The sequence below is a fragment of the Vespula vulgaris genome, chromosome 13 (genome assembly GCF_905475345.1).
Source record: "Vespula vulgaris chromosome 13, iyVesVulg1.1, whole genome shotgun sequence".
Lineage (NCBI taxonomy): Eukaryota > Metazoa > Arthropoda > Insecta > Hymenoptera > Vespidae > Vespula > Vespula vulgaris.
Window position 1 is genome coordinate 2,870,170 of NC_066598.1, and position 27,331 is coordinate 2,897,500.

The 27,331-nt window shown below is 36.6% G+C and overlaps 1 protein-coding gene across 2 annotated transcripts in view; it reads right to left on the reverse strand.

Annotated features, from left to right (window-relative positions):
• Positions 1-27,331, reverse strand: part of LOC127068319 (suppressor of lurcher protein 1) — a 299,973-nt gene that overhangs the window by 223,328 nt on the left and 49,314 nt on the right. For both annotated transcript variants that reach the window (XM_051004344.1, XM_051004343.1), the window contains exon 3: positions 14,135-14,201. In XM_051004344.1, coding sequence (XP_050860301.1) covers positions 14,135-14,201 — 67 coding nt within the window. The remainder of the gene's footprint in view (positions 1-14,134; positions 14,202-27,331) is intronic.

The window sequence follows — 27,331 nt, forward strand, 5'->3', positions numbered from 1 at the left end:
GACGGTATATGTACATGGACGGTACATGCTGTGCTTTGAATGTACAAGACTGAAAGGACTGCGGCCTCTTGGTTGCTCAAGTGTCGTGCTCGGCTGCTGCTACCTCTGATGTTACTACATCTACTACCTAATACTACTTTCCAGTACTACTCCGAAACACCCCCGGGAAAGATCATTGTTCGGTCACGTTCCCCTCTCGCTGACTCGAGCATCTTTCATGGCTATTTATAACGTCGTGTAACGTCCGACGTGTGTTAATGGACGAAAAGAAAAGGAAAGAAAAAAAAAGAAAAAAAAAAGACAAGAAAAAAGATAAGACAAAAGGAAAAATTATCCGTTGACTTCGTCATGATTATAATATACAACTAGAAATTACTTTTATGAAGAATAATGAAAAAAGGAGGCAAAATAATGAGGAAGGAGAAAAAAGGAAAAGAAAAGAAGAGAAAAAAGAATAAAAAGAAGAAAAGGAAAGATTAAAAATCAATCGTAGTTTCCTCTCGAATAAATTCCTTTCGAAGGAATTTCAAAAACGAAATATCGATTGGATCGATCAATCGGAATACGAGTCTACGAGTAGAAGTTCGTTATTATGAACGTTTTCAGCAGAGATTCGTAAGTTTCTTTGAAAGTTTCCTAAGGAAGGGAATGGAGGAAAGGTTCCACAAGTAATATCCGACTCTCTAACGACGCGTGGAGAAGTTTGTATATTTTTTCCTGTAGACGACGGCGACGAAGACGATGGCGACGGCAACAGCAGCAGCAGCAGCATCAGCACCAATAGCAACAGCAGGAGCAGGAGTAGCAGTAATAGTAGTAGTAGTGGTAGTAGCAGTAGTAGTAGTAGTAATAGTAGTAGTAGTGGTAGTAGTAGAGTAATAGTAGTAGTAGTAGTACTAGTAGTAGTAGTAGTAGTAGGAGTAGTACTAGTAACAGTAGCAGCAGAAGCAGCACCTCGAGGAAGACTCGGAATACTTTTGATATCTTTCCCGATAAGTCAGCGTGACATACCTACGAGGCGTACACATTAAACTCGCCATGGCAGATGCTACCAGAACTACTGAAAGAGAGAGAGAGAGAGAGAGAGACAGAGAGACAGAGAGAGAGAGAGAGAGAGAGAGTTTGCTAGGGGTTGAGCTACCACCGGCAGACCGTGATTTCATCCAACCTCGACCCTCATCCACCAAACCACCCCCTTAGCCTCGTACTAGCAAAGGCGCATCCTCTCGAGCATTATATTTTAGTTTGAGAACTCCCGCAGGTGATTCACGGACCACTGACACGTTGCGGCACACCGAAATCCCAGAGTCCCTTCTTCGCCATCCGATTTTAGCCTTGATAGTTTACCAATACATCTACCAAGAGCTTACTTCTTCTCTGCTAGAGCTTTTCTATACACATTTATATGCTATATCGTATATATGTGTATGTAACACCTACGTAAAAGATCAGCCGATGGGGGAAAGAAACGATATTATTGCAGGTACGGAAACACAAGAAATCACTTAGTATCCGATTCACACATTGGCAACTTGACTTTTCAGCCGCAAGCTGCCACGCGGAATCGCCAACTTGTGACTTTTCCGCAAAGCTTAGAAAGAAGAGAAAGAAATTCCTTACGTTCTATTTTAGAAAAGCCTATATATATATATATCTCTCTATATGTATTGTATCGAGAGCATGTATCTTACACTTTCTATATACAGTTCTCTCTCTCGCTCTCTCCTCCCCTCTTTTTCTCGCGTTTATGTACATATGTACATACATACGATAGAGAGATATAGAATACATGTATAGGAAGAAATACTTATCTATCTCGCTGCCTTCGAGATTCCTTGCGATGCACAACGTCTTTTCGAGATATCTTTTGAAAGCACGACTTTCTTTTTCTCTTTCTTTTCTTATCTCTCACTTTCTCTTCCTCTCCTCCGCCCTATCTCTCTCTCTCTCTCTCTCTCTCTCTCTCTCTCTTTCTCTTCTGTACCACTCTTAGATCACGCGATTACTCCGTGGACACAGAAAGGCTTCTGCTAAAAGCTGCAGTATAAAGAGGTGAATAAAAAAAAAACGGATTTAAAAGAAAGAAGAATACTCAGCATCCACTAAAGAGTGCACACTGTTTCTTGCCTTTCTCAACTATCGATGTATACATATATACGCACACATATATATAAACGTATATATATGGATATGTATATATATATTTTATATACATATATATAATGTACACTTTAAGGATATTTAAAAAGCCACTTTCCCATTATTCCTACGTTTCCACGTTTTTGCGTCTTGTCAACGATACGTGAAACCATGTTCAGAGAGAGAGAGAGAGAAATAGAGAGAGAAATAGAGAGAGAGAGAGAGAGAGAGAGAGAGAGAGAGAGAGAGAGAGAGAGAAAGAGAAGGAGAGAAAGAGAGAGAGAACCTCGATGAAATTTGAAATATTAATCGGTACAAACATCTCGCTTGGGTTTAATTATACAAGAAACTTTCGAGGAAGTGGATTTCGACGAACAACATCTCGCATACGTTTCCGGAAGAACAGAAATTTCGTTGTTTATTAAACAACGGGTTTCGACTCAATATTTTTCTCTTGGTTGTAAATACGAAAGTTAAGCTGCTGTATCCTCAACTCATTTCTATAATCTTCTAACAGCGATAATAATTTAATGAGAATGCTGTATATTCCGAGAGAGAGAGAGAGAGAGAGAGAGAGAGAGAGAAAGAGAAAGAGATAGAGAAGGTGAGATTGAAATTGTTCAAGCAAGAATTTATGAGCATTGCATTCATTCAATAGACTTCTGTTATAAACTCTCGTATAATTTTATAACGATAGAATATGTTGTCAAACGTATCGTTTATTACTATGTGATAAGAAGATTAATTTATCGATTACTATTCGTCGTCTCGTTATAACGTAAACTATGATATCACAACGAATGATATTACAATGCTATATTACTGTCTGACAAATGTTTCATCTACTTTTTTAATTATTTCGAAGTAAAACCGTCGAGAAATATTTGAATTATTTCCTGACAAGTTTATTCCCACCGTTCACGTTTGTTAATAATAATAAATTATTCATTAATAATAATAATAATAATAATAATAATTTATATTAAAAATTTTTCCAATTCATTAATTAATCGAACCATTGAATTTACCACGAGAACGTTGAATTCTCGATCCATAATCTCGAATCCCGGACACTATTACGACAGTTTCATAATCCCTGAACCAACGCGTCCAGTTTCATGGACATTAGAGATACCTCGGAAAGCCGGAATTTACCGTCTTGCGGTTCCCGGACGCGTTACCCTAGCCGCAGGAATTTCGCTGGAACCCGTGCTGTTTCCACTTTGGAAAAATACTGATTTGCGAGCAACGTGGAAGATGACGCAGCTGCGCGACCAACTTGAAAATATTCCTTTTCATACCAATGAAAAGAAATTCATTCTTCTTGAAAACATAATGCTAGATTCATCGATGCGAGATGCCAAAGGAAAAAGAACAAAAAGAACAGAAGAGAAAAAATTAATTTTAGGAGCTTATCTGTCTGATAAACGACAAAAAAAGAAAAAGAAAAAGAAACAGAAAAAAGAAAAATTAGAATCAACTATAGTATAGTGACCGATATCGATTTAATAGCAGCTGGCACGAGTATTCCTTAGAGAGTCGATGCCACACGGTAGACGAAGCTTAAGTGGGCAGGAGATAAATTGAGAATAATACCTCCCACCCTCTTCTTCCGCCCCCTACGTGCCACGTGCCGTTTTTACGAGATCGGCCTCCCTCAAACCCTTCGCCATGTAACATCTGCTCGTAGCGATTATTCTCGGATATTTTTCTTTCTTCTTTTATCTTTACGGAATAGCTTGCGAAAATTTTCTAATGAAAAGAAAAAAAAAGAGAGAGAGAAAAAAACAAAAAAAACAAAGAAAAAACAAAGAAAAGAAATAAGGAGACAGAGAGAGAGAGAGAGAGAGAGAGAGAGAAAGAGAGAAAAAAGAAAACGCATAAAGGTAATAAAGTTGTGGTAAAAGCTAACGTATCGATATCTATCGAACGATTTCATCGTCCCAGTGAAATGTCGATTTGATAGCTCGTACAACATGTAAAAGGTTGACGTCCAATGGATATCAATCTAGGTGCAGGTGGTCAAAATATCCAACGGAACAAGTTAGCAAGAATTTATACATCCGCCTGCCGGTGGTATTGTTTTATCTCCTATTGGCTCGGATTCGTTCTGCCGTCCTCGCCACGGGAATATTTTTTCTCCGTTTCGCGTTTTTCTACCATCACCCTTCCCTCCCTTCACCTTCACCTCCTTTTTTCTCTCTCTCTTTTTTTTTATAACCTCGCAACGCAAGTATTTATTCGTGATGACAATAGAATTTTACAATGCGTTTCCGTTCCCATGTAATCAACTGAGTCATTGTATAAAGGTTAATATCATTGTAATTATACAAAAAAAAAGAAAGAAAAAAAAAAGAAAAGAAAATTAAAGAAATAAAAAGAACATATACATACGTACTTTAAAATATTAAAATAGAAAAGAATTAAATTCGTTTTTTTTATCTTCATAAAAATAAAAAGTAAATAAATAAATAAAGACTAATAAAAAAGATACATATATGTGTATATATATATATATATATATATATATATATATATATATATACATATATGAATAAATCGACTTGTATCTCCAACGATCGTATAAGTATTCGAAATTGTATAGAACGACGCAACGATATGTGGCATTAGCGAAATCGTAATTGAAATATTAATTTATGACGCATAACGAGCGGGTTAGTAATTAACACGCTCTGTAACCTCGTGTCAGCGAATGCGCAATGCATGCATTACTGCGACACAGCCGCATTACATAAATACTCGGCTTTCCTCTGCTCTGAGCCAGATCATAATGGGCAAAGTATACAATTCGGCCATTATCCTCTCGCGATACCCTCTTCCATTCATGGAGAAAATCCACGAACGTGTAAACGCGCTCTCTCTCTCTCTCTCTCTGTCTATCTACCTCTCTATCTCTCTTTATCTCTCTCTTTGTCTGTCTCCCCTCTCTTTCCCACCACCATCGTGTGTTAAACTATTCAAGCAACACCTCAAAACGTCCTCACAGCACTTTCCCCTTCCTTTTACTGTTACTGCTTTAGTTTATCATTATTATCAACGTTATATATTCCTCTCCCGTTTAAAGGATTCTTTTTATTTTTGAAATTATATTCTTTCTTTACTTTTCTTTTTTTCATCCTTTTATGATACGACACGTTTTCTTTTGTCTAGCCTGACATCGAGTTACGATAAGGCCTGATATCAGGGAATCCATAAAAAAAAGGAGAAAGAAAAAAAAAAGAAAAATAATAGACCTTCTCTTTCTCTCTTTTTTCTCTCTGTGTCTCTTTTTTCTTCTATCTCGTAATTTTTTTCCCCCTACGGAACGTACAGACGGTACAATAATTGTCAAACTCGAAAGGTTGCTCTGGGAAAAAAAATAAAAAAAAAGAAAGAAAAAAGAAGAAAGAAATAAAAAAAGAAATTAAAAAAAAATCTATTCCGACGTTATAAAGTCGATCAAACTCGTCGCCTGTCATCACGTATAATTGGATCTGTGAGGTACGTAAAAATTGGCAACGCGAATACATATATCGAAATTTGAATTAAAAGTTTCATGCATTGTAGTTTTAACTTGGCCACTAGGTTTTGAAGAAAAAATAAGACTGACGCTTATATACACATGCATGTTACACGTCTAATACTATACTATATTGTATATAAGCAGAGATTAATTACATTACAAATCCAAACGATTTCTATTGAGTTTATTCTCGAGGTCACATAACTATGTCAAACTACCACTACCTTGAATTCAATCGAGTTAACGTTTATTGCCATGCACAGTTCCTTTTAACAGAGAAATCATGTTCCAGCAACAGATCGAACATTATGATGGATCACTCCGCGAGCTTATGCGGTATCTAGTAAGGAATCCCATGGATACCAAAAGCAAATTTGATGTCCCGTTAATAAACTCGTTGTTGGCCAACACGATTCGAGCTTCGATCTTCCTCTCGCAAGCTACGCAACATCAACATATCCTCCTAATTGTAATTGATGAGATCCTCGGGGATTCGATATTCCTTTAGATATACGTTCTACTATTTCCTCAATGATTTCAAATTAAGGTTCTTGTTTCTCTTTTCTTTTTCTTTTTTTTTCTTTTTTAGTAGTAAAGGAAAAAACAATGAATATATCCAAACAACAATTACAACATACAAAAAAAAATTAATAATATTACTTATTGTTAGAATTTAGGGAAAAGTAAGAATGATGAGCTTTCATAGCTCGTATCATTAATAATCGTTCTTACGTTTTTCCATCGGTGAAAATTTCACGAAATTATAACTAACTCGAGAAAACGGTAAAGTTAAAGGGATGACTTGCGAAAGAAGAAAGGAATGAATGATCTATGCAGTTGCACGTTTGATAGTATCAGATTTTTCTTAAAAAAGAAAAATGAACATAATAAAATATTGATAAATAATATAGATCTACGAAACTATACTCTATCGAATATAATTCGAATCACGTGCTTTTCGAAGCGTCAATTCTTTCATTGAACCGATCGTGTTCATTGCGAGCCATCGATTCCATGAAATTTTATATCGGTCCGAAGGGTACTATAAGAACGCAGGAAATTTGAGTGCTGCCATCGAAAAACGAAATTTCTCGATCAAAAAAAATAAAAAAAAAAAAAAAGGAAAAAATATATTCAAACGACTCTGTATGAAACCATACACAGTTTTACCGTATCCTGTATTAACGAATGAAAATGTGCGTTTAAATCGTATCGAACTATGACAGGATTCCATTTATCATCGACTTGTAACACGAAATAAATTTTGATAAATACGAGAAACGTAGGTGGTGCATCGAATCGCAAAAAGCAATAGTATACACGAGTCGTTAATAACAAAGCATCGAACGTTCCTGAAAGAAGCAAAACAAAATATACACGACGCTGACACGCGCGCGCGCGCACACATATGCATAGAGAGGGAGAGAGAGAGAGAGAGAGAGAGAGAGAGAGAGAGAGAGAGAGAGAGAGAGAGGGTCAAACGAATGTAATAAAAAGAATGATAGACGCGCGAAAAAAATGCATTTTTTTCGATGAATTCACGCAACGTCGAAACTGTGAAAAGATATAGCGAGGCGAGGGGCGTTCGTGCAAAAAATTTTTCCAATTTCGTGCTCCCACTCTGTTTTCCTGTCATTCAAACTGGGAGGGGTGATAAAGCGAGGGGGAGTGAGAAAAGGGGGGGGGACGGAAAACGTAGTATTTTACGAGAGAAACTTATTTGTCTCTTCTATCCCCTTAATCAAACAATGAATCGACAATATGACGTTTTTAATTGATTAACTTTAATGTGTAAACATCGAAAACAATCTAAAATCTCCATTCGAAAGAATTGATTTTTTAACTTTTACGATTTGATATAACGGTACGATCGCGAGAGAAAGAATTTTTGTTATTTCTCTGTTTTCGTTTTTTGTTATTTCTCTCTCTCTCTCTCTCTCTTTTTTTCTTTATAGAATTTCGAGTGAATTTCGAGTTTCATTGATGGGCAGATAGTTTCCTAGAGCGATGACACACCGACCGATCGAATGGCCATGTTTACTGCAAGTCTCTGATCGACGTACAAAGGGTCAGTCTATTGACCAACTTCCTCTAACGGATGTAATGCGCACCAGATAGAAAGAGAAAGATAGAGATAGAGATAGAGATAGACATAGATATATATATATAGAGAGAGAAAGAGAGAGAGAGAGAAAGCGAGAGAGACAGAAACTGTGAATCCGATTGGATTCACAGTCTAACGCAATGGCGATCGAATCGAAAGACCCCAACGGGACCACGACTCGTACGATCGCTTTCGATCCTCTATCCTCTGACCCTTTCCTTTCCTCTTCACTTCGCTCTTCTCCCTCCCTATTCTCTTTTCACCCCTTCCTTCTCTTCTCACTAGTCTATCCTATGTTTCGAATCCTCGTGGCTTTCGTTAATCACAACTTTGGCGCCTCGAAACTAGCACCCTATATATTGCACGAGGATAACTTTCGAAAGCTCCGATACTAATTTCCTTTGCTCGTTCATCGATACGAAACATCGTTGAAGTTTATCTCTCCACGATTATCACCACGTCAAAGAAATAACGGATAGAAAGAAAGAGAGAGAGAGAGAGAGAGAGGAAGAGTTGAAAAATCTATCTTTCATTTTTGATCCTTCAAACGATCTTTCCATGTTCCTTAGATCGTTGAAAAATTTATGCAAAATCAATAAGGTTATGCTAACGACAACTATTACAATAACAATGTAGTAATTAACATCTAGACAAACAGAATAAGATGAAGAGAGAAAGAGAGAGTTAGAGAGCTAGAGAGGAAGAGAGAAAGAGAGAGAGAGAGGAGAGAAAGGTTTCTATTAAAATTCATGCTACCTTTGTAACGTTAAGAACTTAATCCCGCTAAATAAACTTTCCGTTCGACAAACTCGGCTGCTCGAACGGCTTCGTAATCCGTAGCCGGTGCTTTGCCTTGCACGATTTATCAACGTCAATGTGCCTTCCGGTAGCTACTTGGCTGCGAGAAATAAGGGGGAAAGGAGGACGAGCTTCGTAGGATTTAGTAATTATTACTAGTGCACTCTGTGTGCGTCTCGAATTCTTTTCAAGGATCTTTCCGTAGATAAATGTTACCTTTAAGATACGATCTTCGATAAGATCATTCACGCGTAACTCTTACCATAAAAGTTCCTTTCTCACGAATTCTACTACTACGTATATACATAAATATATACATACGTATATATTATTTTTTTCTTTATCGACCGTGATAAAAGAAAGAAATTCTGGACGAATTCTCAAAGTTTATCCCTTTGATATATAACTATGTATTCATGTTTTACGATGGTCTGTTGAATTCGCACGAGTGGGCACACCAGCAGTGCGAAGTACCCAACTTCAAAGTAAAATTCATTTTTCTGGGATTTGGTAGTAGCGAGTCGCGATTAATCTCGAAAGCCGCAGTAGCAAGCCTCGAAATTGAATTTCCTGAACTCACGGATATACGAATATATAGGCTGCTCTCGACCAACGTTTTCTCTATGCTTTTTTCTCTCACTCCCTTTCTCTCTCTCTCTTTCCCTTTCTCTTCATGCTCGCGAATTTTTATGGCGCCCACTCGATTTACCGCGGAACGACTGTTTCCCTGCTTCGCAGACGTTTCACTATTGGCGAGAGAGTATTGCGAATCACCACGCGAAACGTATCGATCTACACGAATGTTGCTTAACGCAACGTTGAAAATCTTTTTCAGTAAAGGGAACGAGGCAGAATGGGAGTTATATTTTTCCTCTCACATGACGACACTCAGCTTCTTCCGGACGACAGAGAATTTCGCTCACTGACAGACGAGCGAACAACACACTTGGACCGATCGTTGGCTATAACTATAGCTATATCTATGCATTTGCAGTGTACCAGCTGTCGTTTCGGGCCTGTTGTCGTGCTCGTCACGTCAACCACTGCATGCTTCCGCGATAAATCTACCGTAGCTGAATTCTCTGACGTTATTACATAGCGTCTTTTCTAAACTCTTTCATTTTTTCTTAACATCGACACGGCCTAACTTTCGTTCTAAAAACGCCTAACTCCCTTTCCAGTAGTTAGAGTTAAATATCTGATAAAAGGAAACGTTGAAACCGAGCGAGAAGGGGGAAGGATAGAAAAAAGGATCGTTCGAAAAATTATTATTGCCACTTTTTTCCCTTACTCGTATAAAATCGAATTAAAATGATACCTAATAAAAAAACCTTCGTTACGAGTTCATCACGTGGTGGCATTCTATTGTAGCAAATCACAAAAGCTCATATATTCTAAGACTTAAACTCCAAGTGTAAAGTTCACAGATAGTAGTCCCATCGGCAATGTCAACGCTTCAACCCTCCTGGCAACTTCTAATACGGGAAAGTCCTCGCAATACGAGCGGAAAAGACTCTTGGGATAGAGGGAAGACCTGTTCTTGATCCTTTTCTTTATTTAAAGGTGCTTAGAGACTTTCAAACACTCGACTGGATGACTTTTGTCGTTTGGAAAAGTATTTCCTAAGACTATACGGGATATTGTAGGAAGGAAGGAAGGAAGGAAGGAAGAAAAAAAAAGAAGAAAAGAAAAATCCAAGAAATAAAAGATTGATATATAGACGTTTACGTTATACCTAACTCCCTTATTCAAAATGAATGACTTTAACGCCTCCAGTGAAATTACTATCTGTGGTTGAGTCTAACAAACTTTCTCTCCCTCCAAGCAAGTTGGATAACAAGGTGAGGTCGTCAAACAATCGAAGTGCGAGCCCACAATGAAACCACGGGGATTGGCAACCGGTTGAATTGCTCCGGTTTTCTAGTTCCGCTCAATGGGGTCGATAAGGCTTGGGTCAGCAGACTAAGATGTGCTTTAAGCTCGATCACGATCTCGATCTCAATCTCGATCTCGATCTCGATCTCGATCTCGTAACGCAAGCATCAACGGTATTCTCGTTACTACGCGCTTTACTAAAGAGAAACAAGGAGGGAGAGAGATGAAAACAAAATGATTAAAAAAAAAAAAACAAAAAAAAGAACAAAAACAAAGAACAAGCATCGCACGTCAGCTTACCAAACGCTTCTCAAACATGCCACTAAACTTTTGCACTAAAGTTGGAAAGCTTGAAAAGCGCTTTGCGAAACGCAGCCATATCGTTGGCTATTTACATACAAACATACGATTTGACTGCGCTCAAGGAATGGCAGTGCTACTCTTGGAAAACTGCTTTCATAATCGTTTCTACTTTGCTCCATCCTTCCTCCCTCTCTCTTCTTCCATCTCTCTTTCTCTCTCTCTCTCTCTCTCCCTCTACGATATGTTGGAATTTTCAAAATTATTATGACTTGAAGTGCACGTTTATTCAGGTGGATGCATTATATTATTCCTTTCTTTTTCCAATTTTTGTGTGCCGATGTTAAAAAAAGAAAAAAAATAGAAAAAAAAGAAAAATAAAAAAAAAGATTTATAATAAATTGATTTCCTTCATTTTATATAATTTAATTAGTTTCTTTTATTAAATGAAAATATGGTGTATATATATATAGTTTTTTTCTTTGAAAAAGATTCGCGAGTAATTACTATTAAGTGAAAATACGTATACGGTATGCTATTAAAGAAGATTACACGTTAGAGATGAAAGATAGGATATAGTTAGGATAAGTAACATCGATACGTTTTAACTAATCCAAAGAGTTGCTACTACTTCTCCAAAGATTTCTCAAGTAATCACCCGCTTCATTCGATGTATATATATATATATATATATATATATATACATACATTTATATAGCGTATCTTCTATAGGGTGGGTTCCCTGAAACTCCGTACTCAACGTAAGGGTAGTTACCGGTAGTAGTACTTTTACCACCGACTTGAAAGTATCAAATTGCATGGAGGTAAGCGTTCGATGCACCACGGACTTTACATAAACCCGTACTTTGCGTTTCAATCTGCGGATTAAGTTGCGCTAAACTTTATGGAATGCTCGTATCCTGATTCGGAGTCTTAAACGGAAAGATCTTCCCCCGACCGCGGACAAATTTTACTACTACCATCTACCAATCGATCCTTTTCTTCGATATATCGATAACTCCATCTTATGGTTATTACCGAAGAAAATTTATTCGTATCTATTTCTGGTCAATTTAAATAACGACGTATGTATATTCCTCTATAAGGAATAGAAATAGGATAAACGAAAGAATAGAGAAAAAGAGATGAGAGTAAACGATACAGAGACGAGGAAAAAGAGAAAGAGAAGAGAATCGAATCAAAGTTCACCACTTTCGACACCCAGTATTATTAAACTTCCGATAAACCGAAGGCAGTCATATTCCTTCGGCACTTTAAGATCATAATGGAGAACTTTCGACTAGATTCTGAAGACTTTTCAACTGGTAGGAATCGTTTGGATTTTCCAACGTATTCAAAGGAAGGTCGACTTTGTATCTCTCTCTTTCTCTCTCTCACCACTTGAAACGAATTTATCGAGTTTATCGAGTAGCGTTACAATTTTAAGCGTTCGTAGAGAGAAAGAGAGAGAGAGAGAGAGAGAGAGAGAGACAGAGAGAGGGAGAGAGTGAACTCGCTGATACCGGAGCAAGTAAAACGGGACGAATATTTCTGTCGTTCGTTTATCGTGCCAACATCGAGCTAGAAAGAGAGAGAGAGAGAGAAAGAGAGATAGAGAGAGAGAGGGTTGTGTTCGTTCCATGCTGTTAAACACGCATACGATGCACTCGTACCTATGTAACACGTCCAATAATGTCGACAGAAGCAATGAATACCGTTTACCGTCTACCAAATTAAATGCGATACACTTCTGTATAACGTTATTCGACCATACAACTTGTACACACGAGCGAGCCATTTCTCTTCTATCTCTCTTTCTTCTCTCCCACTCTCTATCTATCCCCCCTCTCTCCTTCCCTTTCCCTTTCCTATTTTTAAATAAATCCTACGTTCCTATATGCAACACTTGCTTATACTATTCGAAAAGAAAAAACATAACGACCTATCCATCACGATCTTTCCTTCTTTTCTTTTTTTTTCTTTTTTTTTTCAAAAGTTACGAGTTAGCTACTACTACTCGCTTAGAAACTTTCTATAGCCGGCCAGATTTTTACAGCTTACAGTACCTTACGACTTTGAAAGAGAAAGAGAGAAAGAGAGAGAAAGCGTAAAAGTCGACGAGTTTCCTCGACGTAATCGCGAAGCACGTGTTACATGACTTACAGTCCTCGTCCACTCGTGATCTCGACCGACGTACATTATCTCACGCTACGGAATGACGGATCGCTTCGTGGCGAGGAGATAAAAATTTAGAGCACGTGTAACGCGCACACCGGCCGAGATTCGATATGGAATCTAAAATGAAGAGAAAATATTTCTCGACGATTTCTTACGAATTTCAAACTTAGAACACTAGAACGCGGTTTAATAGTATACTATATATATATATGTATCTATGTATGTACAAGTTACCTCTACCTACACGTCGATAGATCCTTGAGAGGATCGTTAGACGTATAACCACCGAGCTTGCAACGAATCACCGTTGGTGGTCATTACTACAAATTATCGGCGTCACGTGTGCCCCATGATTTGCCAGCAAATTTCACCGTATCTCTATCACGAAGGATAATTTAAATTAAAAATATTAAATAATCGGTGCGAGATATCCTTTTTCTAGGAAAAATCGTTCGTTAATTCTTCACGTTCGTGTATTTAAAAAAAAAAAAAGAATAAAGTACAAAAATGTTTCGATACTTTCGATTGAAATAAATTCTAACCTATATGTACATGCTTCGTATTGATACAAATTCGTAAAGAAATATCTATATGCGATCATAATGACTACTTCGATAGAAGGTTTAACATTCTGTTTTTGTCCAGCACGTTGCTTGGATACTAATGCGTTCTAACACCTAACGCTGCTATTTCTCCTCCCCCATTACTCGTTCATTCGTTATACCTTTAAAGCCCGATGCACTATGTAAACGTGGCTTATACGTTCGCGTGATAACGAAAGCTTAACATAGCACGTTGATTCGCATTAACTACACAGTCTGTTCGATTCACCTTCTCGAACAAATCAAATTCTTCAATTCCATTTCCATCTGAAAAATTTTCTTCTTTCTTTTACCATCTCGATTTTTTTTTTCATTTCATTCCTTTTCGATTTTTTTCTATTTCTTTTCCTTTTCTTTTTTTTTTATTTTGATTACAAGTATCAGAAATTGTTCTATTTTTTTTTCTTTTTTTTCTTCTTCTTCACGATCATCCAAAAAGACATCAACCTGCAATTTCGTGTAAATCACGAAACTTGACTAATTCATAATCTTACGAAATAAGTTTTATCTCTAAGATAATTCCCGTAAACCGCATGACCTTCTTAATTATCTAATTTAACGAACGGAACTTTTCTTCGAAGGAAATCGTTTCTAGGCCGAACGCTTTAAGTTTACCTGGATTTACGGCGTGGCAGTGGTTGAGGAGCGGCAGCCAACAGAGCAGTAGCACCGCTCTCTGCATCTGAAATAAGAAATAAAAATTTGTTAAGCCGGTTAAAAGATCTAGACGAAATATTAACGAAAATTTAAAGTTACACGTTTGAGATAGTCGATGTTCAAAATCGATCGAAATATAACGTCGTTTAAATCCAATGAACAATGTAAAATTTAATAAGCTCTATTATCACCATTATTATTTTTTTTTCTTCCAAAGAGCAAGAATTATTTTTATAAACGCATACAATTTCGCACGAATATAGCCACAGGAAGGTTAACATAATAATTATTCCGTATAATCGTCGACATGAAAAGTCGGGAGAACACACGATATACTGTTGCTCGTCGTATATCCTACTTTGTTATTACGTCATAAATAATTGACGAGCTTAACGGACACTGTTAATCATGGTCGAAGCCAACGTGGATGAGAATAGCATGGAAACTCGAACGATCGGTAGAGTAACATCGACTCGTAGATGTTAGGACGTATAATCGAGTGTACGCGTGGTGAACACGTGTAGAGTAAGCCAATCCCTTTCTCTCTCCCTGTCACACATACACACACACACACACACACGCACATACTACAAGCTAGACCATTGGCCATCGGCGTCGAAAGCAAATGAACCTTCTCTCGTTCTCGCGCGTACATAAGCCAAATGTGCCGAAGTTCGAGTATGTGTTCCACGACTCTCAGTTATGCTGAGCATTTCTGAAACTCCTGCTAGTCTTTAGTTCACGACCTCCACGCTTTCGAAATCGCAGCTGTGATCATTTCAAACACGTATCGGAAATAACATTTCTTGGGTATTACTCGATACCGAGAAAATTGGATCGATGGATCTGTAAATCCTTACTCATGTACCTACATCATTTTGAAATAAGAAATCCGAGATACACGGGCCTGAATACGTTCCTTTTATATGGTTCCGTCTTAAAGAGATTTTATTCCGGCTATGACTGCGATACCGAGGGAGAAAGAAATAAGATGTATTATATTTTGATACGATCAATGTCGTATAAGATAGTGATAAAAGAAGCGAAAGAGAGGGAAAGAGAGAGAGAGAGAGAGAGAGAGAGAAAACGAAAAGAAAAAGAAGTTCGTAGCTTGCCTGAAGCAATTGGAAAATCAGAAATTGCCACGAAACTCTCTCTCTCTCTCTCTCTCTCTCTCCCTATCTCTCTTCGTATACAGGCAAAGTGCAATATCGTTGAGTGAATTTCTTGCTAGCGGAAAGAATCCAATTGGAAAAGATCTCACATCCGATCGATCGCTTCGTTATCTCTAAGTAACAATAATACAGACGATTTAGGTACGAAAGAGGATCGATTCGAAGATCGATATTAAATTTCCAATGAGATTTTGCATTAGCAGGGAACGTAACAGTAGCAACGAGTGGTCGATATTACGAATTCGAGAGAATCGGCTTTCACCGATGTAACAACCGAATGTAAAGCGTAACGTTACGCATAATACGTAAATATGTATGTATGTACGTATGTACTTACTACGTACGAGATTTGGGTAACGAGCATTTGACGTCGGTCGAGGTGTTGTTTCGCTAATAAATTTTGGGAAACAAAAGGCAAATACGTGTGTGGTGGATAGGTATACAACACTCAGGGGGAATTTGCCATAGTATTAATTTCATTTTCCATATAACATGAAATAGGCAGGACGATTGCTATCATAGACAACCATAGGATCATAAGTCAAAACTGTATTAACTGTGAACATAGGAGTTAAACGATCGGTGACACTTCAACATGGATAAAATTGTCGATCGGACTCCAATATTACGTTATCTATATCTCTACGTTGTCTCGTTAACACGTTCTGTTATTTGAATGATCATTAATTTTGTTCTATAAAATTATACGCGATTTTTCTTTTTCTTTTTTATCATCAAAAAAAAAAAGAATCCATCCAGAAACACATTTGATAAATACACATCGACAAAACAAAACGAGACATCGCAATAAAACTATGGCTATGTAATAGTTTCGATAATGCTTGAAAATTGTATTAGTCACTTCTCGTATGCGAGAAAGAAAGAACTAGGCCGCCTTTCTTGTTACATGGCCAAAAAGAGAAAGAGAGAGAGAGAGAGAGAGAGAGAGAGAGAGAGAGAGTGAGTTTGCAAAGGTCAAAAGTGCATGAATTGTTGCGAAGTGCTTGAGCCCTCCGCTTTCTCGCTGTGAACAGTACAATGCGATCGGTGACCCCGTTTCATTCCACCAAGCTGAAAACCACTGCCAGCTGTGCACAGCTTCGCGATTAAGTTTTTCTCTCTTCTCCCTCTTCAACCCTCCCTTCCCCCCACACACCTTTCCCCCCTACACCCCTCGAAAACTCTCAATGGAACTCGACGATGACGTATCGTTTTTCAAAAAGTCCTGTATGTCATCCATAACACACCGCAACATTTGAATTGTTAACGCATCGATGTCCTCGTCAAATTGTTATTACGTTGAAACAATGCTTTTTTGTTTTTCTATTTTTCTTTTTTTACAGTAAAAATTCTCGAGAGAGAAAGGAGGGGCAATTGAAATTAAAAAAAAAAAAAAGAGAAAAAAAAACTTTCTAGCATTGTATATCAATATCAGAGACATTGAAAATTCTTAAATTTGAATTAGCAAAGATACGAAAGTTTCGATGTAATACTTTTTATTTCAAAATGCCAGAAAAAATACGAGTCTCGTTTCGATGGAAGAGAAAGAGAGAAAAAAAGAGAGAGAGAGAGAGAGAGATGTACATACCGATTTCATTGGCACCCACCTTTCTTTCTCTTTCTCTCTCTCTGTCTCTCTTTTTCTCTCTTTCTACCCAATTGTTACCCATCTAGCCACGTTTCTACTTTTCCGTGGTCATTTATAGTTCGTACAAGGTATAAAAGGGGGTATTCAACAATTCGTCCAACCTTTTTTTCACCTCGAAATTGAGATGGCCTTTTGCAGATAGTCATTCAAGTAGAACAAGTAAATCGAATCAATCTTTATTCAAACACATCATACGTATTAATAAAAAGATCATTCTACCGCCGATTGACTTTACGTTTATCGTCGATAATTGTACACATTTCTTTTAATTTTTTTTGTTTTTTTTTTTTCAATCCACAATCCTATCGATAAATGAATAATTAGTATTAATGAGAGAGAAAATGAAATACAATACATTAGATTTTGCCAGGGACTATGTAACGTGGAATTCGTGAAGATTAATGAGAGATAGTACAAATTTCAAACGAGTTTGAAGGCTGATGCTGTTGGTGTTGCTGTTGCTATTAATGGTAGTGGTGGTGGTGGTAGTAGTGATGGTGGTAGTTGTGGCGATGGTGATCAATTATTCCGACACGATATTTGAAAACTATCGGACAGCAATTTGGCCAAACACGGAGATAGGTTTACTCAAAAATCATCGAAAAATCATTGAAAAAATTTTCTGTGAGATAATATTCTACCAGCATAAGTCACGAATATTTAACGATAAATCAATCCGTCGATCGACGAAATTTCTTCGACGGTTATTACGAAACATCGACGAATAATAACGTTCGATGCCTTATCGAGATCATTTAATCAGTATTTTCCGATAATCGAACGTACGAGCAAGCGTATCCTCTTGCACGGCTATCGCATCGCATCTCGTATCCGTGCAGATTCAAAACGCCACTGTATAGCTTCGTGAACGACCTCCTGATAACATCGTTTACTCTCCCTCTACATTTACGAAAATGCTCGAGCAACTTTACGAAACAACAACAAGAATCGATATTCCGCACGCTTCCCTAGCGATTCTTTCGTACAATAAAAAAAAAACAGAGAGAGAGAGAGAGAGAGAGAGAGAGAGAGAATAAAAAAGAAGAAAAGAAAAAACCCAAAAAAGAAAAGAGAGAGAGAGAGAGAGATAGAGAGCGTAACTTTGCTTTACTCGTTCCTTTTTTTCTTTTCTTTTTTCTTTTTCTTTTTTTTCTTTTTTTTACGCAGAAAACTTTTTTACCTTCGTTAAAACCTTCGAAACTAGTTTTACGAGAGAGTCGTAAGGTTGAAACGATGTATCATGATTAAAATTTTTCACTCTTCCAGTTGAACGATCTCTCGAACGTGTTCTTCGAGATTCCTAAGTGGTTGAGAATGTATAATATCGAAAAAGGAAAAGAAAAGGAAAAGAAACAGGAAAATATGACGTTTCATAAAAAATATAGATAGAAAGAATGACGAGAAAAATTGAGAAAATACGTACACATATACACGTACATACGTACATACATATATATATATATTTTCGGCTATACATTGTCTCCTTGTCAAGCTTCAATGTGTACAGAAACGTCAGATTAGGTCCTCGGGTTCTCTTTCAGTTCGTCTCTTTTTTCCTTCTCTCTTTTCTTGAAGCTTTGTGTCGAGTAAAGAAGAAAATGACAGCGTGTGTTAAAACGTAAAGGAAATATTATATGGGGTTTTCTTCGTTGTCCAAAGTGGCCAGGAGCCAGTAACAACCTTCCTACGACTCGGCTTACGAAGAAAAGAAGCTGTCCGATATTAAAACTTGGCATTCTCTGCTGATCTTGAAATAAGAGGAGTGGAAATCTCTTTCTGGGATCAAGTCCTTTCTTCTTTCGCTAGTTTCTTTATCTCCGTTAAACTTGTGCGTTTAATGCTACTTTACAGATATTATACAAAGAAACGTCACGATGCAATACGTGAGTACATATAAATTATAACAAATTGCAAAGAATGTATCTTTTTCCCTTTCTTTTCTCTTCTTTTTTAAGAATTAATTTATATCTAATAATGGAGCAACCAAAGTAAAACGTTTTGTGCATGTGTCATCTCTCGTACATACGTACAAATATATATATTATGTTACAAAAAAGATATATATTCTCTTTGTCTCTCTTTATCTCTATTCTGCATAAATTAAAAGCACACCTTCGTATCATTTCCCCAGACCAGCTAGATCCATTATTATACTTTTAATTAATGAAGCATGCTGCGTATTCGTTTTATGACTGGTTTCGTTAGACACACATACGTACAGAGGACATACGTATAAGGTAAAATTCAATTCTCATGGAATAATAATTGAAGGTACGATACAACGTTCCCGTAGTATAAACATTTCCTTTTCACACCGTTACGTACTTAGTATTAATATTGATCTATCCTTCGTTCGGAGAAAAAGAAAATAAAAGAAACGACTCGGAGATGTTTATGTAAACAAAAGCGTTTCAGACCGAATGAGTACATAGATAAGGTAAAAGGACAAACGATAAAAACGTGTTTACAATTTCATCACAGACGACCGGTTGATATTCCGTCTGAGTCAGTCGATCTTTGACGTCTTTAGTATTCACATGTACCTACGAGATTACATACGAGAAAGGTTCGACGTATCCACGTGGGTGCAAGAGAGAAGTTCGTTGCGTGAGCGGATCGATCGCTGAAAGGCTTTCACGAAGATGCCTTTACTCATAGAGCTTCCATCGCGATTCATTGTCTCATACCATCCTCGTTTCATTACCTTCTCTCTCTCTCTCTCTCTCTCTTCGTCTTTCTCTCTGTGGGTGGGTGTGTTTATATAGCCACGTGCCAGGATATTCTTCGACGCTTCCGGAACGTTGCAGGCTCGACAACCAAAGTGCTCGCTCGCGATTAGTCGCTCAAGCGGATGACGAAGAGAGGCTTTGCAAGCTCTCGGCTCTCTCTCGTTAATTATTATAATAACCTTTAGCTCGAACATATCTATATGTGTGTATGTGACATGAACAATACAATATACGTATATAATATATGAACAATATACGTCTGTGTGTGTGTGTATGTACATAAGTATGTCTATTTGTATGTGCGTATATAATATATATATATACATATTGTATATGTATTTATCGTCGAGCAAATCTCTTAAAATTAATTAATTATTTAATTATCACCATTAAACTCCGAACGACGAAATTGCGAAAGCGTTAAAAATCGATCGAGAAAGATAAATTATCAGAACGATAAGTTTCCAAGTAACTTTGCTACTCTTCGACTTAATTATCATTAATACGAAGGAAACTTACTTGAACCTTTGTAACAATACTATGACATTGTTTTTCTTAGAAATATCGATAAACAGAGAAAAAACATTTTCGAATAGATTTATCCATCTCTATTATCTTGATGATAGTAAACACGTATGTATAAGCGTATACATGGAAAGGAGCAAACGTTAGATCGTAATAGAATAATAATAATAACAGTAATAATTTACCGGTCACATTGAAATGTTAACAGTTCCGGACGATTGTTCGAAGCTTCTATCTTCGTATTGTGGTTGTTGGAGAGCGAGAAATCAACTCACGAATCGACTGCGAACGGTTATTTACATTTTCACGTATGCACGATTCTATCCACTGCTACGAAGAGACAGAGCATTAAACTTTACCGTTTCTTCCATGCGAACGATCCGAGACTATCCACGAGGATGCATTCTCATCTGCCAGAGATTTATCTATCTTTTCTTCTCTATTTCTCCGTCTCTCTCTCTCTCTCTATATATATATATATCTTTCTGTCTCTCTCTCTCTCTCTCTCTTACTTCATCTCTTTCTCTCTTTTCATAGAAACGTATGCGAAACTACCAGACACAAATAACAGATTCACCGAGTGCAAGAACTTCAAATAGAGACGGACAGAGAACATAGTGAAAACCAACAGGAGACAATCAATGTTTCACCATAAAATATAACAAACGTTCTCTCCTATCGTATTTCGTATACCACGATCCTCTACCATCAATTAATTTCTTTCTTCGTTTCTAATTTAGAACATGGTTTCGTCTCTTCTTATTCTTCTTGCTCTTCATTTTTTCCTTTCCTTTATTCTTTGTATTTTTATTTTGAAAACACGGATATCAAGCGTTTAAAAAAAAAAAAAAAAAAGAAAAAGAGAAATCAGAAGATTGATCTGGATCATCAATTTATTTAGAAACGTAGATACGTACGTACTTACGTAGTTACATACGTAAGTTACTTATTTAAATGTAATCCGTATCGATTCGCGACGTATTCATGCGCGTGATCTGTAGCTGTAACGTAGGACACACGTGTGATCCTTACTCGGACCGACAGATGTATGTATGTACATACGTAGGATATGTGTACGTTCGAAACAAGGATTCTATATCCTGTGAGATTGCTTTCAAGGAACACGTGTAGATACACAGGTGCAAGAGGAGTAACTTAGAAGAGAGACTACATTGATTTCCTAATCACAGTTAATATATGAATACTTTTATCTGTCTCACAAAAAAATGTAACGATAAACTGTGATCGATGATAATTGAATTGTTACGATAAAAATGTTTAAAAAATATATATATATATGTATATATATATAGAAATATCAATCAAAGTATATAAAACAAAAACGTATATCGATATAAGTATATAATGTACGTATTCTCACGATCTTGGAAAGTAATATATCTTCGAAGTAAAGTTGAGAAAGGGAGTATCGGCCACATATAGACGAGTTTAGATACGGTCTTACTACTCCGCTAGTCATATAGGCCAACAACAGATTGATCCTGAAAACATTCACGTGCTTTACGGAGTTTCTTCGGTTTTGCAGTTGCCAGAGAAAAATAGTAGGTCAACGCTTAGAGCACAACGATATTTTCTCGAGAAACAGTAATAACGGTTTGAAGAACTCTACGGTAAGATGGATGGACGTTGGAAAAGAGGACTGGAGTTTCCTTCTTCTTGTCGTCTTCGTAGCTGTCGAAAAGAGTACAAGAAGAAGAAGAAGAAGAAGAAGAAGAAGAAGAAGAAGAAGAGGAAAAGGAGGAAGAAGAAGAAGAAGAGGAAGAAGTAGAAGAAGTAGAAGAAGAGAGAAAGTGCTTGAGTTAACTTCTATGGTGATGACTAGCCATCAGCGAAGTGAGAAGGAAATAGTTATGATGATGATACTAGTCGGAGACTTTCATTAGCTTCGCAAAGAAACCACCCTTATTTATGAATGAACTTAATCGTTAAGCTCGTAAAAATCTAATCGACGTTATCTCGACTTTTATCGGACAAAGTTTTTTTTACCGAGAGGGTGTAACGATGGAGATTAAAACGTAGACAACGAGAGAGAAGTTAGGTTTTTTTTCTCTCTCTTTCTTTTTTTTTAACCGGAGAATAGAAAAGAATAGAGGGGAAAAAAGAAAAAAGAAAGAAAGAGAGAGAGAGAGAGAGACAGAGAGAGTAAAAAAATGAAGAAATTACGCGTGAAAAAATATTTTTGCAAGTACGCTTAGAAACGTCTTTATCTTTCCGTTCGAACTTCTTTCCAACAGATAAATAATATTTGCTATAGTTAACGCATTGGTAGATAGTAGATACCGACGATCTATCGATTACTTCCGGTACTTTTCACCCTTTTCGACAGATGAATAAAAGCATAACCCCTACGAGCAAATCGTTGCTATAGAAGAGAGAAAGAGAGAGCATACACGAGCACGAATACTTTTTTCTCTCTCTCTCCCATTCTCTCTCTCTCTCTCTCTCTCTCTCTCTCTCTCTCTCTCTCTCTTTTTCTCTCGATTGGTAGCTTCCCAGTTCGTGACATTTCAGATTTACCCCCACACTTTCTCTTTATCTGTCTCTTTCTTTCCTATTTTGCGATTTCTCTCGTCGAGTCGAATGAAAAGGTATAACACAATCACGACGTATGACCTTTATATCCCTCTTTTCATGGATTTTCGCGACAAGTAGAGAAAGAAAAAAAATATCTAATAGATGAAATTCACAATCCATCCATCTTATGGATTAAGATTTCATCTTTTTCTTTCTTTCTTTCTTGGTTTCTTTTTTTTCTTTTACTTTTTCTGTTCGAAATATACCGATCGTATTATGTAATATAAATTTCTTTCGTACGATTATCCACCGTCGTTCGTTAATCTCATTATCGACAAAGTTCGTTTCATACAATCCAGATAACGAAGCTAAAAGAAAGAAAGAAAGAAAGAAAGAAAGATTGAAAGAAAGGAAGGAAGAAAGGAAGGAAGAAAAAACGTTTCATGTTCCACGGAGATAAAGGAGAATAAGAAAACAGAATGAGAGGAACGAGATGCAGCGGAAAGTAGAGTGGAATGAAATTTACACGGAGGGAAGAATGAAAAGATAATACCATAGAAAACTGTTTCCAGAACGTCGCGCTCTAGGAACGTAGAAGCAGTACCAAGAATTTAAAGAAAAAAAGAAAGAAAGAAAGAAAGAAAGAAAGAAAGAAAGAAAGAAAGAAAAAAGGGGTTACAAAAAAATAAAAGAGAGAAAAAATAAATGAAAGAAAGGGAAAGAAAGAGAGAGAGAAAAAAAGAAAAGTAATCTTCACGGTCATACACTAACAATCGAGTATCGATTCCATAAAACTTCGTGTCGACGTTTCAAACAAACAAGATAACGATTATTCAGGGTGTCTCACTTCTCTTTTCTCTTTTTCCTTTTTTTTTTTTTCGTCAAACTTCATCAACGTGTTTTATTTGGAACAAAATTCAGAATGGAGGTAAAGAAAGGTTATACGAATATATATATGCTCTTAAATAGTATTTTTATATACATATATATTATATGTATATATATAAATTTTTATTAGAACTCGTCAATAATCGTCGTTTAAATGAGCCTCACGTTCGTACAACATTTCTTTTTCCACTTATTTTACTGTTATTTATAGATTATGTTATACATAGGCGACAAAAGAAATAAAAAAGGCGAAGAAACTGGTAACACCTTGTATTCGATAATTATACGTCCATTTATTGTTCAATGAAGTGTATTTTTTTTTTTTTATTTTTCAGTTCAAATTGCGACGATATTAACAACTTTCACGTTTACGAATGATTAGCCTCTTATTAATTCCAGTTAGCCTACTAATTATATCGAATTAATCGTCGGATAAGGTTAGCCGCGATCAATCATGCGTCAAGGTTATCGGCTTGCTTCCATTATCCACGAAATTATGGGCAATCCAGCTCGAAGCATGGAGTTATTTATACGAGACACGTAGTAAATGGTGTCATTCCTTCCTTCTGTCGTTCTTCGTCAACCAAATATGAAACAGAAAAGGACAAGGAATAATACGTGCTCACGTTTCTCTCATGTAGTTCTACAAAGCTGATTATAAGCCTCGTTTCTGTAACAATTGAGTTTCACCTCTTGCTTTTACTTATTTCTCTCTCTCTCTCTCTCTCTCTCTCTCTCTCTCTCTCTCTCTCTCTCCGTTCTCTGTATATAACGAATGTTAGTTACACCTGTAAACCACAAAACGACGAAGAACTCTGGCAAAATTTTCGCAGAAAAATGTAAATGTCGTGATTTAGAAATACGAAGAATTATGAAAAACCCTGAAACCATTGTTAATTAACATTTGAAGAACGTCGTTGTTGTTCGCACTTTTGCGACTTGCATTTTTTCCTGTCGATTTTCGTGAGAGATTAGAAGAAAAGGAAAAAAAAACAGAGAAGAAAAAAGAAAAAAGAAATAATAACAATATTGAAAAATGTCGAAAAAAAATAACAAAAATAAAAAAGAGAAAAAAAAGACGGGGAAAAAACAATACAAGAGAAAAGAGAAAAAAATTACCGAAGAGTCGTACAAAAAAAAAGAGAGAGAGAGAGAGAGAAAAAAAAGGAAATAGTAGCATGAAAAATTCGTGCTGCAGCTTTATACGAGCAGTACTCGGCGCAAACGTGCCGAGATATCGTTGAGCGTTAAGCTCCGGACGAAAATTAAAGCGTGAAAGAGACACTAATCTTCGATCCGTGCTGGCCAATTTAAACGTTAACGTCCTCGGTACACATATACACAATGCTCGAGAGCTCTAGCAATATGCACGATTATGCGAACTCGCGTACGTTAATATTCCAAGAGGTGGATAGAGAGCGTGAGAGAGTGAGAAAGAAAGAGAGATAAAGAGATAGAGAGAGAGAGAGAGAGAGAGAGAGAGAGAGAAAGAGAAAAAAGAGAGAGAGAGAGAAAAGAGAACGTTCGTTATATTAGGAATAATATCCGTAGACGATAAAGCTAACGCAAGCACACCTGCTCCAAATCGAATCCGCGCGAGTCTTCCGCACGAAAAGCCACGGATTTTCATGCCCCTGGTCAAACCGGTAATGAACATCCGCGAAATAATCTGCAATTATATGGATAATCGGGAACTAACTGAAATTGCAATGTGAATAATAAAGCACGATACTGCTCGTTACTCCGGGACAATATTGTAGGAACTAATATAGGAATGACATATGTAAAGTTGAACTTTGACATTTGTCCTTTCGCGAATATTATACAGATGGATCATTCGAAAAAAAAGAAACAAACGAAAAAAAAGTATATGTATATATATATATATATATATATATATATATATAGAGTATATAGATGATAATTGTCAAAGAGGAAAAATAGATAGTACTATCTGTAGTACTATATACTTCTTTTTCATGGCGTTATTCCGTCTCGTAAAATCACTTTGGGTGGATATAAGTACGAGGTAATAAAAATTTTATTACTCGAATATACTATATCGCTTTCGGAAATGAGAGAATGAGAGAAAGAGAGGGAGAGAGAGAGAGAGAGGGATCGTCGGGTTAGTGGTAAACCACTAGCATGCTTGACTATTACTATTTGCTAGGGAGAACAATACCGTTCCGGATATTCCTATACGCGGTTTAAAGTAAGAGAATAAAGCTGAAATGTCCAATGATTTCTGCGTTATCCATCGTTTACAAATACGTATATGCGCACGTATCTATCCAGATACATGGTATGTATTATATAACAACAACGAATCGTTTCGAACTCGTTGCGTGTCTGTTCGAACGTTATTTCCGAATCCTGTTTCACGATATATCCAGAATAATTTTATTTAATCTCGATTGAAAAGCATACAAATTCGGGTTATTACGCAATATGTTCAAAAATAGATACCTTTTGTATCGTTGTCGCTGACGTGAATAAAAAAATTATCAAAATGAGAGAGAGCCGATGTACGTTTTATGAAAGAAAAAAAAAAAATACGTGAGTTTTCTCGACGAGAAGAAAAAAAAAGAAAAAGAAAGAAAGAAAGAAAGAAAGAAAGAAAGAAAGAAACATACCTACAAAGGGTTACCAAGTAATTTTACTTTTTCAAAGTAAAAAAAAATTAAAGGACGTGTTGCGTGCAGTTAAACTTTTATCGTTCACTCGCGATTTTTTAATCTACGAAGATAAAAGAAGTGAAAAAAAAAGAAACAAAAAATAAAAAAAACGGAAGAGAAAGATATATAAGCAAATTCATATGGCGAGAAGTAGAGATATAGTCGTCATCGTTGTCATCGTTGTCATCGTCGTCGTTGCAGTCGTCGTCGTAGTCTACGTGAAAGTAGAAAACCTTCTCATAAAAGCGATGGGAGTTTTATGCGGGAGCTAAATAAATTAAGTAAATTAAAAACTGCTCCAGGCTAAATAGCAACGTCGCGCCGTTTCTTTAAGAGGATGAATTCCCAGATCTTCTTTACTGTTAAAGACTGGGATATAAAATGAAACATCGATTCTTACGGATAAGCGTAGATTTTCATAAGAGAGAAAAAGAGAGAATAAAAGAGAAAGAGAGGAAGAGAGAGAAGAAATAAAAAGATTAAGGACAGCTAACAAATATTTTACAGAAAGAGAGAGAAAGAAAGAGAGAAAGAAGAAACAGAGCGAGATCGATGGATCTTTAAATAGATATTATAAAGTATATTTTTTAATATAGAAATGTTTGTATTTATATATAACTATATGTCTTAAGATGGCGATACATTTTATTAGATGAAGAACAAAATCGTAATATATATATATATATATATATATATATATATATATATATATATCGATCGATAAGAATGTGTTACGATCTCGGAACGTGGCCAACGAAAAGTAAAGAGTTTCGTTCGTTTCCTGAATCAAAAACTACAAAAGTGGACGGTGGAAACTTTAATGAAGGGGTCTCCTCCCCACTTTCTTTACTGCTCTCGGTTGTACAAAAGCGAAAATGAAAAAGGAAGGATGCGAGAAGCGTATCCGCCAGCAAAGCTTCTACTTCCTTTATTCGGGAAGTGAGAAGATTCCGAACTTCTCGACGCTCGTTCTCTCGCGT